The sequence below is a fragment of the Mirounga leonina genome, unplaced genomic scaffold (genome assembly GCF_011800145.1).
Source record: "Mirounga leonina isolate KUSES-001 unplaced genomic scaffold, KU_Mleo_1.0 Mir_454, whole genome shotgun sequence".
NCBI classification, from domain to species: domain Eukaryota; kingdom Metazoa; phylum Chordata; class Mammalia; order Carnivora; family Phocidae; genus Mirounga; species Mirounga leonina.
Genome location: NW_023270763.1, coordinates 9271487 through 9288113, shown reverse-complemented (window position 1 = coordinate 9288113; position 16627 = coordinate 9271487). Strand labels below are relative to the sequence as shown.

Below are 16627 nucleotides of genomic sequence, written 5' to 3'. Positions count from 1 at the left end.
AAGAAAAAGAATGAAATAACATACGAATTGGAAAGGAAGAAGTAAAAATGTTCCTTATTTGCAGATCACAGGATTTGTGTTCAGAGAAAATTTGGTGCAATCTACAAAAGAACTGCTAGAGCTAATGAGTGAACTGAGCAAGAGTACATGAAACAAAACGGGATCAGTATATAAAAATCAATTACAGCAAAATTAAAATTATATACTTAAAAATACAATACCAATTATAATAGCATAAAACATGAAATATTTAAAATTTAACAAAATACATGCAAAACTTCTACACTAAAACATTACACAAATCTGCAAAACATTTTTGAGAGAAATTAAAGAAAACCTAAATAAATGGAGAGATATATGTTCATGGATTGGAAGAATCAATATTGTTAAGATAGCCATTATCCTTATGTTGAACTATAGATTCGGTGCAGTACCAATGAAAATCCCAGTAGGTTTTTTTTCCTTGTAGAAATCAACTAACTGATTTAAAATATATATGGAAAAGAACCCAGAATAGCCATATCAATTTTGACATAAGAAATAACAATAACAAAGTTGGAGGACTTACACTACCTGACTTGAAGACTACAGTAAAAGTTATAGCAGTGAAGACAGTATGCTGTTTATTGGCATAAACAGACATACAGTTTACAGGAACAGAAGAGAGAATCCAGAAAAAAAGACTAATATATAGGTAGTTGGCTGATGTCCTATATTGGCACCATTGTAATTCAATGGCGAAGATGCCGGAATACTGGATGTATTAGTTCTCTATTACTGCAGAACAATTATTCCACAATTTAGTGGCTTAAATCAACATTTATCTTACAGTTTCTGTGAGTCAGGAATTTGAGAGTGGCTTACCTGGGTGGTTCTGGCTCAGGAGCTCTCATGAGGTGGCAGTCAAGGCATCAGTGAGGGCTGCAGTCATATGAAGGTTCAGCTAGTGCTGCCGGATTTGCTTTCAAGATAGCTGACTCATTTAGTATTCAGAGAACGCCCCAGTTCCTTGCCAGCCATTGGCAGAAGGCCTCAGTTCTTTACCATGTGGACCTCTCCATAAGGTTGGTTCATTGTCCTCAACATGCGGCATCTGGCTTCCCACACGGTGAGTAATCCAAGGAGAGAGAGCAAGGGGGAAGCCAAAATGCCTTTCATGCCTTAATTTTGGGTCACACACCATCATTTCTATCACATTCTGTTCATTAAAATCAAGTCATTAAGGGCACCTGGGTGGCTCAGTTGGTTAAGCGACTGCCTTCGGCTCAGGTCATGATCGAGTCCCGCATCGGGCTCCCTGCTCGGCAGGGAGTCTGCTTCTCCCTCTGACCCTCCCCCCTCTCATGTGCTCTCTCTCATTCTCTCTCTCTCAAATAAATAAATAAAATCTTTAAAAAAAAAAAAAATCAAGTCATTAAGTACAGCCCACACCTAAGAAGAATTAGGTTCTATCTTTTGAAGACAGGAGTATCAAAGAATTTGTGAGCATATTATAAAATGCCCACACTAGATATCCATTTGGAACAAAATTAACCTCAGGCCCTACTTCACACCATACACAAAAAATTAATTCAAAATGGACCAGAGAGGGGCACCTGGTTGGCTCAGTCGGTAGAGCATGTTAATCTTGGTCTAAGGGTCTTGAGTTTGAGTTCCACCTTGGGCACAGAGGTTACTTAAAAAAAAAAAAAAAAAGGATCAGAAAAGTAAATAAAGGGCAAAACTATAAAATTTCTAGAAGGAAACATAGGAGACAATCTTTGTGACCTTTGCGTGCCAAAAGCACTTACTGTTAAAGATAATTCAATGTTGTACATATAGAATATGGATAAATGTCAAAAACAATGTTAAGTGGAAAAAACAAAGTAGCATAATGATACATGCAAAATTAAAGGATACTAAATAATAATATACCTAATATGGATACCTATATATATAAAGATAATAATTGCATGCATGGGAAGAAAACACACAACTTCAACATTATGTTCACCCCTGGAAAGGAAGAGAAAGAAGGGAATGGCATCCAGGTGGCATACACAAAGGAACTTCAATTGTATCACTAATGCATTGTTATTTTTATTTTGTTTATTTATTTATTTTTAAAGATTTTATTTTTGAGAGAGAGTGTGTGTGCATGAGAGAGAGTGCACATTAGTGGGGGGGAGGGGCAGAGGGAGAGGGAGAAGTGGACTCCCTGCTGAGCAGGAAGCCCCATGTGGGACTGACCCCAGGATCCTGAAATCATGACCTGAGCCGAAGGCAGATGCTTAACCGACTGAGCCACTTAGGCGCCCTGTATTGTTATTTTTAAAGATTTGAAACATGGCAAAATATAAATATTTGGTATATGTAGGTGACAGATAATATAATATTCATTATATTATCCTCTGTATATTTCTGAGGTTTGAAATACTTCATACTAAAAAACATTTTTAAAGGATCCAGTGGATTTGGCAATGGGAGGTTATTGGTGAACCTGACTAGAAAAATCCCTATTTTTATTATTTATATTATTATTTATATTGGGGTCAGCAAACTATGGCCTGCAAGCAGGCCACCAGTTTCTATAAATAAAGTTTCACTGGAACAGAGGCACCCCCTTAGATGATGTACAGTCTGTGGCTGCTTGCCTACCACAGCAGCAGAGCTGAGTAGTGACAGAGACCATATGGCCTCTACGCCTAAAATATTAATTACCTGGCTCTGATTTATATCATCTACAGTGCTTGGCTTAATGTCTTAAACATGGTAAGCTCTTAAGAAATGTGCTCGTGCTCCCAAACAGCGCACGTTGTTTACTTTGTTCAGTAAGTATTAGTTGAGCTCCTACTAACTGCCAGATAATGCTGTAGGCCCCGATTATAGTCAACAAGACAGAACTGGTCCCTACACTCTAATTTCTTTGTTCCGAGATTCAGGTTGCCTTGAAGTATAGTATAGTACTTAATTGTGCTACTTCCCAGTAGAGGGCAGCCTGAAGCTTTTCCTTAATGGCACCGTCATAGCTGTTAACCCTGCAATCTATACCACCTGTGAACTGTCGTGAAGGACAAAATACCAGACTACCTAAGGTCTTATTCTCTCAAGACTGTCATTGACAAAATTATAAAATGGGTCAAGTTTGTCTTTGGAACTCCTGGCCTCCTGTTTCTTCACCTTTTCTTACAGGCAGGCACCACTTGCAAGTGAAAAAGGTGGCAGAACCAATCAAGTACATCTCACACCAATAGATCAGTCAGATTCCTGGGGAGGGAGAGAAGATTCCTGGGGAGGGAGGGATCAACCTGGTAAGCACAAACTGCAGACCAGAAGCTAGCCTGGACGCAGAAACATGTGGGTGCCTGCTTGCACATACAGACACCAACATGAACGTGTACCCACATTAAAAGAAGAAACACATACCTCCTATTCATTAATTCACTAGTTCTTGTGCACCCACTGCCTTCTTTGTGCCGCACAAGAAATAGCAATGAGCACTGCAGACACAGGACCAGCTCGCAAGGAGCATACAGTTTAACAGGGAAGTCAGACAGTACACACATAGAAATGCACGGAAAGTACAGAAGTAGGAAAGAAAAAGACTGTTTCAGTTACTAACAGCGTAAGAAACCAATAAAATGTGTAGTGGTATAAAACAATCATTTTGTCTTTCTTTCTTTCTTTCTTGCAGGGAGAGACAGAGAGAGCGAGCTCAAGTGGGAGGGGCAGAGGGAGACTCTCAAGCAGACTCCACACTAAGCGCAGAGCCTGACTTGGGGATCGATCTCCCAATCCTGAGATCACAACCTGAGCTGAAACCAAGAGTCAGACGCTGAACTGACTGCGCCACCCAGGGGCCCCAAACAATCATTTTCTGATCCTCAGGGATTCTGTGATTCCAGTGCACTGGCTTGTTTCTGGTCTGCAATGTCTGGGAACTCAGCTAGGAAGATTTTTTTTTTTTAATGTTTTATTTATTTATTTGACAGAGACATAGCGAGAGAGGGAACACAAGCAGGGGGAGTAGGAGAGGAAGAAGCAGGCTTCCCCGCGGAGCAGGGAGCCGGATGTGGGGCTCGATCCCAGGGTCCTGGGATCAGGACCTGAGCCGAAGGCAGACGCTTAACGACTGAGCCACCCAGGCGCCCCTCAGCTAGGAAGACTTAAAGGCTAGGGGTGCTTGATGGTAGGGGGCTGGAATCATCTAGATGCATCTTCGCCCACACAGCTAGTGGCTGATGCTGGCGTCAGCTGGGACCTCTGCTGAACTGTGGGCTGGAACAGATACACATTTCTTCTGCCTATTGTCTCTCCATATTGGTTAGCTTGAGCTCCTTCAGAATAGGGCAGCTTAGTTGAAAGAGCAAGCACTCCCAGAGAAAAAGGTGGATGTGCACGGCATTTTGATGATCTAGACTGGGAAGTACCACAGAGTCGCTTCTGTCCTACTGTATTTGGTCAAGGCAATCTCAAAGACCTGCACAGGTTCTAGGGGAAGAGACATACTGCCACTGGCACGTGACGGAAGCAGCAGAAAGATTATATTGTAAGAAGAGCAAGTGGAATGGGAGATATTACTGTGGCCACCTTCAGAAAATACACTCTGCCCCAGGCTGTCCTGCTAGCACAGGATGGGGAGTACAACTTAGCCAGAGGCCCATCAGCAAAGGCCTCTATGAGGAAGTCTTGTCTGAGGTGGAGGGGATCGGGGGCTAAGAGGAGCCTGAGGAAGAGTTTCAGACGGCGGTGGGTGAAAGGCTGCAGTCCAAAGAGAGGCTGGTGTGTGGGAATGCTGGGTTTCAGTGTATCGAAAGAAGAGGCAAGGGAAAAGTGCTGCAAGGGGAAGATACGCAGGGAAGATTCTGTGTGCTCTGGGTTATGCTCTCTGTGCTGGACCCCTAAGAATAGCAGCAGCCTCCAGGCAGTGGTGTCCTAGGAAAAGAGAAGCTGGAGAGGACAGGAGCAAACTGGTGACAGTAGGGGAAAAGGTGCATGGTTTAGCTGCCACCCTACCCCAGAGGTCCCAGTATGGAAGATGAAACTGAATCTGGCCAAGTCTTACCCAGACAAAGTAACAGAAGTCTGGAGACATCTAGCAGATGCCAGAGGCAGCTGGAAATAGAGGCTGCACAGGTCTATCAGCAACACAGTGGAGGCGGGGAGATCCAGCACGTTTGCAGTAATTCAAGTTGCCATCACTCAGGCATCTGCTACCCTGTATTCCTTGCCCTCGTCCTCAATTCAGATCAATGACTCAGTGGGATTTTTTTCTCATCTTATACTTGGGATCGAATGTGTGTCCAGCTGCTGGTCTTGTCTCAAGAGTCAGCTCCAAGAGGTTTATCTTTAAAATGGATTCTCTGTATCACTGTGCAGGTATCAATACATTATATCAGCTCAAATTATAATTATCTGTATGCAAATGACAAGAGATAAAACCAGAATCATAACCGTGTAAATTAGGTTAGAGCCTGGCTTGTGTGCTTCTCTAAACATACAATTTCTTTTTTTTTTTTTTTAAGATTCATTTATTTATTTATTTATTTATTTGAGACAGAGAGAATGAGAGACAGAGAGCATGAGAGGGAGGAGGGTCAGAGGGAGAAGCAGACTCCCTGCCGAGCAGGGAGCCCGATGCGGGACTCGATCCCGGGACTCCAGGATCATGACCTGAGCCGAAGGCAGTCACTTAACCAACTGAGCCACCCAGGCGCCCTAAACATACAATTTCAATCCACCTACAGACCTATGACACAGATTACGTGGACACTAAACTACTTGCCACACTGGTCTATGCTTCTGCATGAATGCCTTTACTCACCTGGGGAAAACCTACTTATCTCCGAAGATTCAGCCTGTCACCACCTCTGTGAACCCTTCCTCAGCCCCAGACATATGGCCACGCCCACCCTGCGGTCCCCATTCTATCTTGTACAGACTAATTTCATTGCATTTATTTATTGTGTGCATTCACATATATATTATTCCCCACTCAAGTCTCTGGGCTCTTTGAAGACCTGGATTATATCTTATTTTTTCACGTTTGGATGTGCAACACAGTGAGCACTCAAATGTTGGCAGATCACTGCATGAGTGAAAATTTCATCTTCCAACTGAAGCTGGACAAGAATACGACTCCCCTACTCTGGTGGGAGATCACAGACAGTGTGGGTTGTCTTTTACTTGAAGCAGAGCCCATGCAAAAATAGAAGGGTCTAACAGCCACTGAACGCCATGTAAGGGTGCTGATTTGGTACCAGCTGCTGTTCTAAGTGCCTGCCATGTGTTAGTCCGCCTAGTCCTCCCGCCAGGCCGGCTACTGCAAGTCCAGTACGGGGTGACAAGGCTGAGGCTGCTCACCTGGAGAACAGGGCCCAAATGGACAGATGAAATGAAGAAAGAGATGTGGGGAGGTCCCATGAACCAGAGGCAGAGGGGCTAGAGAGTGGAGTTCTGTGTGCTGTATACTGGGGTGAGGTCTTTACTGCCTGCTGCAGGACGGGATCCCGAGACCTAACCCAGACACAATATGGGCAGGATGGTTCATCACACAGGAGCAAGTGTATCATTGCTAAAATGAGTAGCAACACACTCAAACTTCTCAATAAAACAATTAAAAATGCCGGATGTTGTTTCCGGTTCCACAGAAGACAGAGTAAGTACATCCATCACATTCCTCTTGCTAATTACAACCAAAACTCCTGCTCAAAGTACATGAGGCAACTATCAAAAGGCCTCTTGAAAGGTAGAGAACAGAAGGCAAACTGGCTAGGGACCTGAGAGAAGCCCCAGAGGTAAGTTCTCCGGGTGGTCTGTTTGTTTTGCCTTCTATTTATCTTGGCTTGGGTGACAGAGCAATCTACAATGAGAAAATGACAACAGGCCCCCTACCCGACCACCTGATATGGAGAAGCCCCAAGAAAAGCCCACTCTCTCCAGCCAAATGACCAGGAAGAGGGTAGTTCTACAGGATGGTACCATTTTGATTTTAGCCAACCTACTCCAGGCAAACACCAGGAAAAAAACCCATACTGTTCCTCTCCCCATCAGGTACTGCAGAGACTGTGGGACAAAGCCCTATTGACCAATGCCCACTCTACCCCAACAAAGCAGTGGTCGCACCTCTCCCCTCCCCACCAAGCACTGAAGAGACTGGGGAAGAGCCCTACTATCCACAACCTGCACTAATTGAATAATACTAAAAAGGTGGCACACCAAATAGAGTGTGAGGATCTAGAAAAAAGGATTCTTTTTTTTTTTTTCATTAGGGCCCAAACCCATGACCCTGAGATCAAGACCCGAGCTGAGATCAAGAGTTGGACGCCTAACTGACTGAGCCACCAAGGTGCCCCGCAGGAAAAGGGATTCTTTAAATATGGGTATGAAGTACTGGACATGCCTCCCCAAACAGCCCATGTGTGAAACCAATCAGCATCAACAGAGCGAAAGCTTTGAGAACTGAACTACAATGTGGAAAATTCTGAGGGTTCAAATTGGCCTCTGGGTAGCACACAAGTGGGGCAGGCCAAGATAGCTCTGCAGAGGTTTCAAAAACTAAATTTATCTTCAAACCAGAGCCTACAAATATGGACCAGAAGATGCATTCTGAATATAAACATATTGACTGCTAAAATAGAAAATTTACATAGGAACTACAGCCTCAAAATATAATATTCAAAATGTCCAGGATAAAACAAAAAAACTTACTCCTCATACTAAAAACCAGGAAAAACAACTCAAATGAGAAAAGACAAACAACAGATGCCAACACTGAGGTGACAAGATGTTAGAATTACTGAATAAGGATTTTAGAGCAGCGATCACAAAAATGTTCCAACATGTAATTATAAACACTCTTGAAAGATACTGGAAAACAGAAAGCCTCATCAAAGAAAAAGATATAAAGACCCACATGGAAATTTCAGAATGAAAAATTACAGTAAGTGGAAAACTCACAGGATGTGCTTAACAACAAAATGAAGATTTAAAAGAGGAAAGAATCCGTGAACCTGAAGATAGTAGAACTTATCCAATCTGAACAACAGAGACAAAACAGAAAAAAAAGAACAAGTGCCCACAGGACAATAACAAAAGATCTTATTCCTTTTACTGGAGTCCTAGGAGAGGAAAAAGATTGCAGTGCACAAAAAATACTTGAGGAAATAATGGCTGGAAATATCCCAAATTTGGCAAAGGACATAAACCTACCAATTCAAGAATCTGAGCAAACCCTAAAAGGATAAATCCCAATAAATCAACACCCAAACACATCATAATCAAATGTCTGAAAATTAAAGGCAAAGAAAAAATTTTGAAAGCGGCTGGAGGGAAAATACAGGCCCAGTGTCAGGCTTCCTCTGCCCCTCCCTGCCCCACGTGCTTAAGCTTTCTCTAAATAAATAAGTTAAAAAAAAAAAAAAAGATTAAGTTTAAAAACCAAAGAAAACACTACCCAGAGTGATGTCACACAAAATGGCAGAGTAGGAAACTCTTTGCCAAAGCAACCACTGAGCTGGGAAAAGTGATTAGAGTCAACTATTTTGGAACTCTGGAACCTACCAGAAACTTTTAACAACCAGAGGAGTCCTTATAAAATAAAGGGAGAGGCTGCTGATTTTTCACAAGTGAGCAGCATGTGAAAACCAGCCCAAATCCTCCATTCCTCAGACAGACATGCTGCAGCTGTATGAACAGCAGCCTGCATTCCTGAAGAAGTTGGCTGATGCCAGGGCAGGCAGTGGAAACCTTGTCCTCCATAAATTTAGGGATATGCATTTAGGACAGTCTGATGGATCCCTGAGGACCAGCACAGATGCTTGTGGTGGATTTGACCCCCCAGCAACAACAGCTTCCCTTGGGGGCATCTACCAGATTTGAAGAGACAGAATCCCCTTCCCCTGCTTCCCAATTTAGAGTCAGGCATTTAAGGAAATCTATGTCAGGTTACTTACTGACTGTAGAGAAAATGAAACAGAAACTTCAGTGGTTATACAAAAACAAAGCATACACATTTTGCAAAAATGGGTTGGAAAGGTAACACACAATTCCAGCCCTCAACAAGCAAAACATTAGCAATTCCTGATGACTGAGAAAATTACCTTTGGAGACATTTTGAATGCACAATTCTCAACAAAAAATTATAAAATACACAAACAGCAAAGGATGGACCATTCACAGGAAAAAAAGAATTTGACAGAAACCATTCCCAAGGAAGCCCAGACATCGCACTTCCTACAGGCAAACTTTAAGCCAACCATCGTAAATGTGCTCAGTGAGCTCAGGAAACCACGGACAAAGAACTACAGGAGATCAGGAAAACAGATGAAAAAAAAAAATGAGACTATCTATGGAAAGAAAGAATTATGGAAAGGAACCAAAAAGAAATTCTGGACTGAAAAGTCCATTAAATTAAAAACTCACTAGAGGGGTTCAGCAGCAGATTTGAGAAGTAAAAGAAGAGATGAGCAAACTCGAAAATAGGTCCTTTGAAATTATCTAGTCTGAAGAGGAGAAGACTAAATGAAGAAACGGGAACAAGCCTGAAAGACCCGTGGGAGAGCAGTAGGAAGGCAAAGAGCAGAAGGAGGGGGACAGCTGTAGAGGGCCTGTCACCTCACAGAAGGATGGTGGTGGAGAGTCAAATCTGACAGCTTCGTGCCTTAGTGGCTGTTTGTGAATTTGGTTGGTGAACACACAGGAAGCGGGAGATTGGGAGAGGAAGCGAGTATCACAAGTTCAGATTTAGGCAGAGTCTGAGATACGGATAAAGGCACATAAAGCTGCCCTACAAAGAGATGAAATGCAGTCCCAGAGCTTCCAAGAGACGTCCTGCTTGAGGAGAGCATTTAGGAGCCATGTAAACACAATCTTGGTAACTGGGGAGATGGGACAACTGACCACCATCTGTTAAAAGAGCGCCAGGAAGAGAGCCCTGGAGAGAGACCTAGTGCTGAGTCGAGGAGCAGAAACCAGGGAAGGAGCAGCAGACAGAAGTGGCCTCGTGGAACCCACGCGGGCATAGGAACCAATGCTGGAGTGACTGCTAAACAGCAAGTGCTGCGGACCTACTACGCGCCAAACTGCCTTTCCATTATGACGTGCCCCGCGGACCCAGGACCCACGCCTCATCAGGGTGGGAAGCGCGGGTGGCCGGCCCAGAAGCGAGCCAGCCAGCCGGAGCGCGTGGAAGGGGCTTACCTGACTGCGCACCTCCAGGCCCTGGCCCGGCCGCGGCCCCAGCAAGCGGCCAGCCCAGGCGGCTGTGGCCCAGGACGCCCCGTCATACTCCAGCCTGGGCCGCGAGGATTCGTCCCCCGCCTCCCTGGCCGGCCGACCCCCTAGCGCGGGGAGAGCCGCGTGGTCCCGCCATGCACCGCGCGCGTCTCGCGTCCCTGCGGACGACTCCCGCGAGAGCTGGCGGAGGGAGCCGGTTGCTAGGCAACCGGGCTAGGTTGCTCCCTCCCCGCCTGGAGGCTTCGGGTCTGGGTTGGGAAGAGCGTGTGGTGAGGTTCCCGCCCTTGGTCCTCGCCTTGCAGACCTGCGGAATCCAATTCGAGGACCCTTTCCTAACAGGACGGGGGAATCTACTCGGTTCCAGGAATCCACGTCCCCTAGGGCGGTGGTTGCCTCCAGGGCTGTGGCTCTGTGAGAGCCCAAATCCCCCCTCGGCTCTGCCCTTTGCCGGTGCAGGGTTTTTCTGGGACCCCCGAGAAACTGAGCGCCTGTCCGTAGCTGGAGCTTTCCCATGGTTAGTCCTTTGGTTTTTGTTTTGTTCCCTTGTAAGTTCCCCAGACCTTTGTAAAGACTGCCTGGAGAATGGCACATTTAGATTGGCACCAGACCCAAAGGGCACTTTTTTTTTTTTTTAACAGTTGCTAACGGGTGTTTCCTACCCCCCGCCCCACCACCCCTCACAATCATTCTGTCCCAAGGCCTGGCTAAAACTGAGCAGCTAACACCTGTTCTACCAGTCTCAGCATTAAAGAAAAGCCCTTTGCCGGGGCGGGAGGTGTCAAACTCCGAAATTCCTCTCTCCTACCCCGAACTGATTTTGTCACCTCTCTTGCCCCTTCATTTTATTGGGCATAGTTCACATTCCTCCAGTTCTTCTACAAATGCACTTCTCATCCTCATTCCAGCCTGTAGGGTCTTTCTGGCTCTAACCAGCAGCTCTCTGGCTTCTCTTCCTTTCCCAAATAGCTTGGATATCATGACCCATCATTTCAGTTCTCACTTAAGTGAGTTTTCTCTTTGCCCTTTTGGCCAATCTCCATCCCTTGCGAAACCAAGCTGTGTCTTTTCTCCAGTCTGGCTGCAGAGATTCTAAACGTCGCTGCTGAAAAACAAAGAATGGTGCCATCACTCCTCCATAAATGCATGCTTTCTAATGGCACTGGGCTCCTACTGCAGACTGGAAGTTCTTACATCCATTCTGTGACCTTGCTGTCATATTAACTACAGCATTTCCCCCAAACTTCCTAAAGTCTGCCACAAACTTGCCACTCAATCCCATTCTACTTTTAGTAAATGATTTCACCACATCTACTTGCTCTGGAGCAAGTGAGGTATCCCAGCCATCCCTTTGTGGTTGCCAGAAACTGCAAGGGAGGAAAAGGTCTTTTTCCCTCTACTGTCTATGTTCTTGATGAGGGAAGACCTAAAGAAGCAGTTAAACCTGAGTGGTTTTATTATTATTATTATTATTTTATTTGAGAGAGAGAGAGAGAGAGCACAAGTGGGGGGCAGAACAGAAGGAGAAGGACAAGCAGACTCCTTGCTGAGCACAGAGCCTGACGCGGGGCTCGATCCCATGACCCTGAAATCATGACCTGAGCCGAAACCAAGAGTCAAATGCTTAACCGACTGAGTCACCCAGGTGCCCCAAACCTGAGTGTTTTTTATGCTAGGTTTGATGACGAATGGAGAGTCATGGAAAAATGTGACCGGATGAAGGAAAGTGTGAGCAAACTTGGGGAAACAGCGGGGATGGCCTGTTCAGATTTTTCTCAGCATCCCTCACCTGGAGATAAGGCTATTCCTTTCCTCCAGGATAAGGAGGGTACCTCTCACATGACCTGCTTCAGAGGAAGGTCAGAAAGTCCTTCCTGTACATGCCATTTCTCAGTTTCCCTCAGCTTCGGATATTCAGTATGCCAAAGTGCCATATTGAATATCAGCATGTCCCAAACCCTGTCAAAAGAAAACAGTCCAGATAAAAATGAAATTTCCTTGTTCCCTGTCCTCGTGGCACGCCCCCCCCGCCCCCGCTTTCCCTAGAAGGAGCTACTACCATAAATTTTGTTTCTGTATACACCTAAATATATATGTATCCATAAAACTTAACTTTTTGAGTGTTTAGATATCCCATAATTTCCTCACTGGCTTATAAAGCCATCTGTCATACACTGTTGCATAGAGACAGAAACAGATCTGAGGGGCTGCGGAGAAGAATGAGTAGGGAGTGACTGCTAATAAGAGGTTTTCTTCTTTCTGGGGAGATGAAAATGTTTGGGAACCAGATAGAGGGGTGGTTGCATGACAGTGTGAATGTCCAATATGCACTAAATGGTTAATTTTATGTGCATTTCACCTCAATTTAACAAAAGCAATAGGAAGCCATTGGAAGGTTTTAAGGGAGGGTAACAAGAGCAGACGTAACTTTAGGAATGGTGGTTACTCTAGCGGCAGAATGAGAATGGTTTGGCAGGGGGCAGAGCTGGGTAGGTGGGAGATCGGGAAGCCTATCGAGGCTATTTAGATGAGAGGTGATAGCTAGTGTCACATCACACCCCTGCTTACGATCCCCACCATAAAGCCTCCAATCCTTCCAATGGCACTCAAGACCTTCTATGATTTGGCACTCACTTTGGCCACCCTCTGTCAGCACAAGCATCTGTCATGATCAGTGTTCCAAAGTTTCTCTCACTGCCATTAGCTTTGCCTGGAGTATTTTTCCCCTTTCCCTCCCCCACTGCCAACTTTTTTTAAAGATTTTTTTTAATTTTAGAAAAATTTAAATATTTTTTTAAAAATTAAAATTTAATTTTAAAATTTTAAAATTTTGAATTTTTTAAATTTTAATTTTAAATTTTTAAATTTTAAATTTTTAAAAAATTTAGAGGTAGAGGGACAAGCAGACTCTGCGTTGAGTGCAGAGCCTGACGTGGGGCTCCATCTCAGGACCTGAGATCATGACCTGAGCCGAAGTCAGGTGCTTAACTGACTGAGCCACCCAGGTGCTCCCCCCCCATGCCAACTTTTACTTATTCTTTAGGTTTCAGCTTAAATGTCATTTGCTCATGGGAGCTTCTCCTGACCTCCTTGAACGTACTAGCTCCTTTGCTGTGTCCTCCTTTTCATGCACCTTTTGGGTCTTGCCTCCCACTGGTTCCGTGCCAGTTGCCCCGCAGGATTGCGAGCTCCCGGAGGGCAGACGTGTCCCTGGCCTGTAGCCCTCGTGCCTTTCAACAGGGTGGACGTGGAATAAGAATTTGTGGGAGGAATGAATGGATCCACATCTCAAGCAATGTGCTACAGCCTTCCTCCTCTTTCTGCCATACTTCAATCTCTACCTCCTCTGACTTTGTTTTAGCTCTGAAGCATGCTTCCATCTATCTTTCTTTCTTTCTTTCTTTCTTTCTTTCTTTCTTTCTTTCTTTCTTTCTTTCTTTTCTTTTTTTTTTAAGATTTTATTTATTTGACAGAGAGAGACACAGCGAGAGAGGGAACACAAGCAGGGGGAGTGGGAGAGGGAGAAGCAGGCTTCCCGCGGAGCAAGGAGCCCGATGCGGGGCTCAATCCCAGGACCCTGGGATCATGACCTGAGCTGAAGGCAGACGCTTAACGACTGAGCCACCCAGGCACCCCGTGCTTCCATCTTTCTTAAAAACACTTCTCTTGATGTCATCACCTCCCAAAGTTATCACCTCAAACCTCCCTTTCCTTTGAATAGGAGCTGGCTCAGTCAGAAGAGCATGTGACTCTTGATCTTGGGGTGGTGAGTTTGAGCCCTCCATTGGGTGTAGAGATGACTTAAAAATAAGTAAATCAATGGGGGAGTGTGGAGGATCTTGTGGGGTGACAATAAAGTGCTTTCAGTTGGCCGGGCTGCCTGGGTCAACCCAGGAGGTGAGGTTGAGAGGCGGGTCCATCTTCCTACCTAGGACCTGTCAATGGCTCACTAGGGAACAAAATGAAAACTTCTCAGCCCGGGAGTCAAAATTTTCTTTAGTTCGGCTACAACTTACCTTTTCAGCTTCATCTCCCACTTCTCTGCTCACACAGTCGACGCTTTAACCAAACCAGAGTATAACTGTTTTCCTAACCTCGCTTCCTCGTATTTGTATCTTTCGTGACATCTCCCTGTTTCTGCTATATCCTCGTCCCTAATTTCTACCTTTTGAAATCTGATCTGTCCTTTATGGATCAGTTACAGTTCAAATGCAGCCTTTCCCGATCTTCCCATTTGGGAGTGATCTCAACAGCTCCTATAGCATCTGCTGGTAACTCGCACTCAAAACAGCAGTATTGGCATGATCTCGTGTCACTCCTTGAAACACGTCCCCCTTCGTTTTCAAGTGCCAATTCACCCGATTTTCCTCCTACCTCTCAAGCTGCCCTTTCAAAGGTCCTTGCCAAGCGTAGCCTGCTATACTTGGCTGTTTTGAATACCGAAATGCCTCAGTGCTGGACCCTCTCCTTTCCTCACGCCCTTGCCTTGGCCATCTCAGCTTTGGTTCCAGTTACCATGAAATTCCAATCGCCTCTAACTTCTCTGAGCTCCAGGGCCCACCTAGTATCTTCACCTGGATGCTCAGAGGCAACTCAGCTGAGGACGTATCTGTGCCAAGCTTGGCCCTCTTCCTGTGGTGTCTCTCTCAAGTGGATGGCACCCCACCGGTTCCACAAGCCAGAAACCTGGGACTCCTCTCTTGAAACCGAGGCCCGAATATTTTGCCTTTTACGCGTGCTTCCGGCTTGTCATTTCTCTCCATGTCCACCACCGCCACTGTCTTATCTCCCACCATGCTCTGCCTGGACTGCAGCAGGAGCTTCCTACTCAACTGCACCCACTCTTGCTGCCTGCCCTCTGGTCTGTTCTCCACACTGCAAATGGAATGGTCTGTTCAAAATGCAAGTATGGTTTTGACATCTCTTTGCCTAAAGCCCATCAGCCGCTTTCCATTGTCTGCATGGATCTGCTCCTGCCTCTCTGTCCAGATTCATCTTATTTTAAAAAAATATTTAATTATTTTATTTATTTGAATAAATAATATTCAAATATTCATGCGCGTCCGGGGGTGGGGGTGTGTGGAGGGAAAAGAAGAGGGGAAGAATCCCAAGCAGATTGCGCTGAGCACAGAGCCCCATGTGGGGCTTGACCCCACGACCCCAAGATCACGACCTGAGCTGAAACCAAGAGTCAGATGCTCAACAGACTGAGCCACCCAGGCACCCCCAGACTCATCTTGAACCACTGTCTGGGCTCTGGCTGTACTGGCCTTTCAATTCCTTTAATGGCCCCCAGGGCCTTTGCACATGCAACTCCTGCTACTGAGAATGAGCTTTCCCTCCCTAGTTGTTGCTCAGTTAACACCCCCTGACACTCTGTACCTTAGTTCAGCTCTCAGTTTATCAAGGAGGCATTCCTATAACTGTCCTCCCATGCTCTCAGAGCATTTTGTTATTGCGCTCCCTCTAGACATACAGTTGGCCTTTGAACGATGTGGGGGTTTAGGGTAATGACCCCCCACACAGTTGAAAATCCACGTGTAATTTTCGACTCTCCCTAAACTTAATAGCCTACTGTTGACCAGAAGCAGGACCAACAACATAAACGGTCGGCGAACACATATTTTGGGTATGTATTACATTCTATATTCTCACAATAAAGTAGCTAGAGAAAAGGAAATGTTAAGGAACTCCTAAAATACATTTATAGTACTGACCATATTTATGGGGAAAAAAAATCCACATATAAGTGGACCCCCGCAGCTCAAACCCGTGTCCTTCAAGGGTCAACTGGAGTTATAAATTTGTTCTTGTGATTATTTGATTACCCTACTTGTTTCCCTGACTAGCCTCCAGAAGGGTGGGTCTGTTTCTGCTCTCCACTGTGTTCCCAGTGCCCGACAGGACAGACCTCTGATGACCCATGATGTGTGCATGCAACTTTTGAGGGTGAGGAACAGAATGTCTTCATCTTTGAAAATTTTAGTGCTCACACAATGAATGGATGCACAAAATGTGTGTATAACTTAAGAATGCAGTGCAAAAAGAGAAATCATTCATTCACCCCAAAATGCTGACAGGCCTACCTACTGTACCTTCAGGAACGCATTAGAGACTCAGGACAACCACGGTGGACAAGATGAACTCACTTGAGACAACAGTACGGAACACGCCTCAGCTCTGTGCCCTCAGCTTAGATTTCTGCTATGCTGTCCTCCCCCCTTGGCCATTCCAAGCCTTTGTTCCTTTTTACCTTGGCAGGGTCACCCCTACGCCCCAAGCAAATTTGGTCCATCTGTATAAACCCTAACTCCCGCCCCTCAATGCGTATCATTCTAGTGGCCTAATCTCACGAATCCTTACAATGCTCTGCTGGCCAGTGACCAGCCAACCAAGCTGCGTTCTAGAACTGGGG

At 45.3% G+C, this 16627-nt stretch overlaps 1 protein-coding gene across 2 annotated transcripts in view; it reads right to left on the bottom strand.

Annotated features, from left to right (window-relative positions):
• LOC117999481 (nuclear envelope pore membrane protein POM 121C-like) overlaps positions 1-16627 on the bottom strand; it is a 65964-nt gene that overhangs the window by 44608 nt on the left and 4729 nt on the right. Inside the window, exon 1 of one of the 2 annotated variants that reach the window (XM_034988626.1) lies at positions 865-1288. The exons of the other annotated variant lie outside the window; for it this stretch is intronic. Coding sequence (XP_034844517.1) covers positions 865-893 — 29 coding nt within the window. The 5' untranslated portion in view covers positions 894-1288. Of the gene's footprint in view, positions 1-864; positions 1289-16627 lie in introns of those variants that run through there. 2 annotated transcript variants of the gene reach the window in all.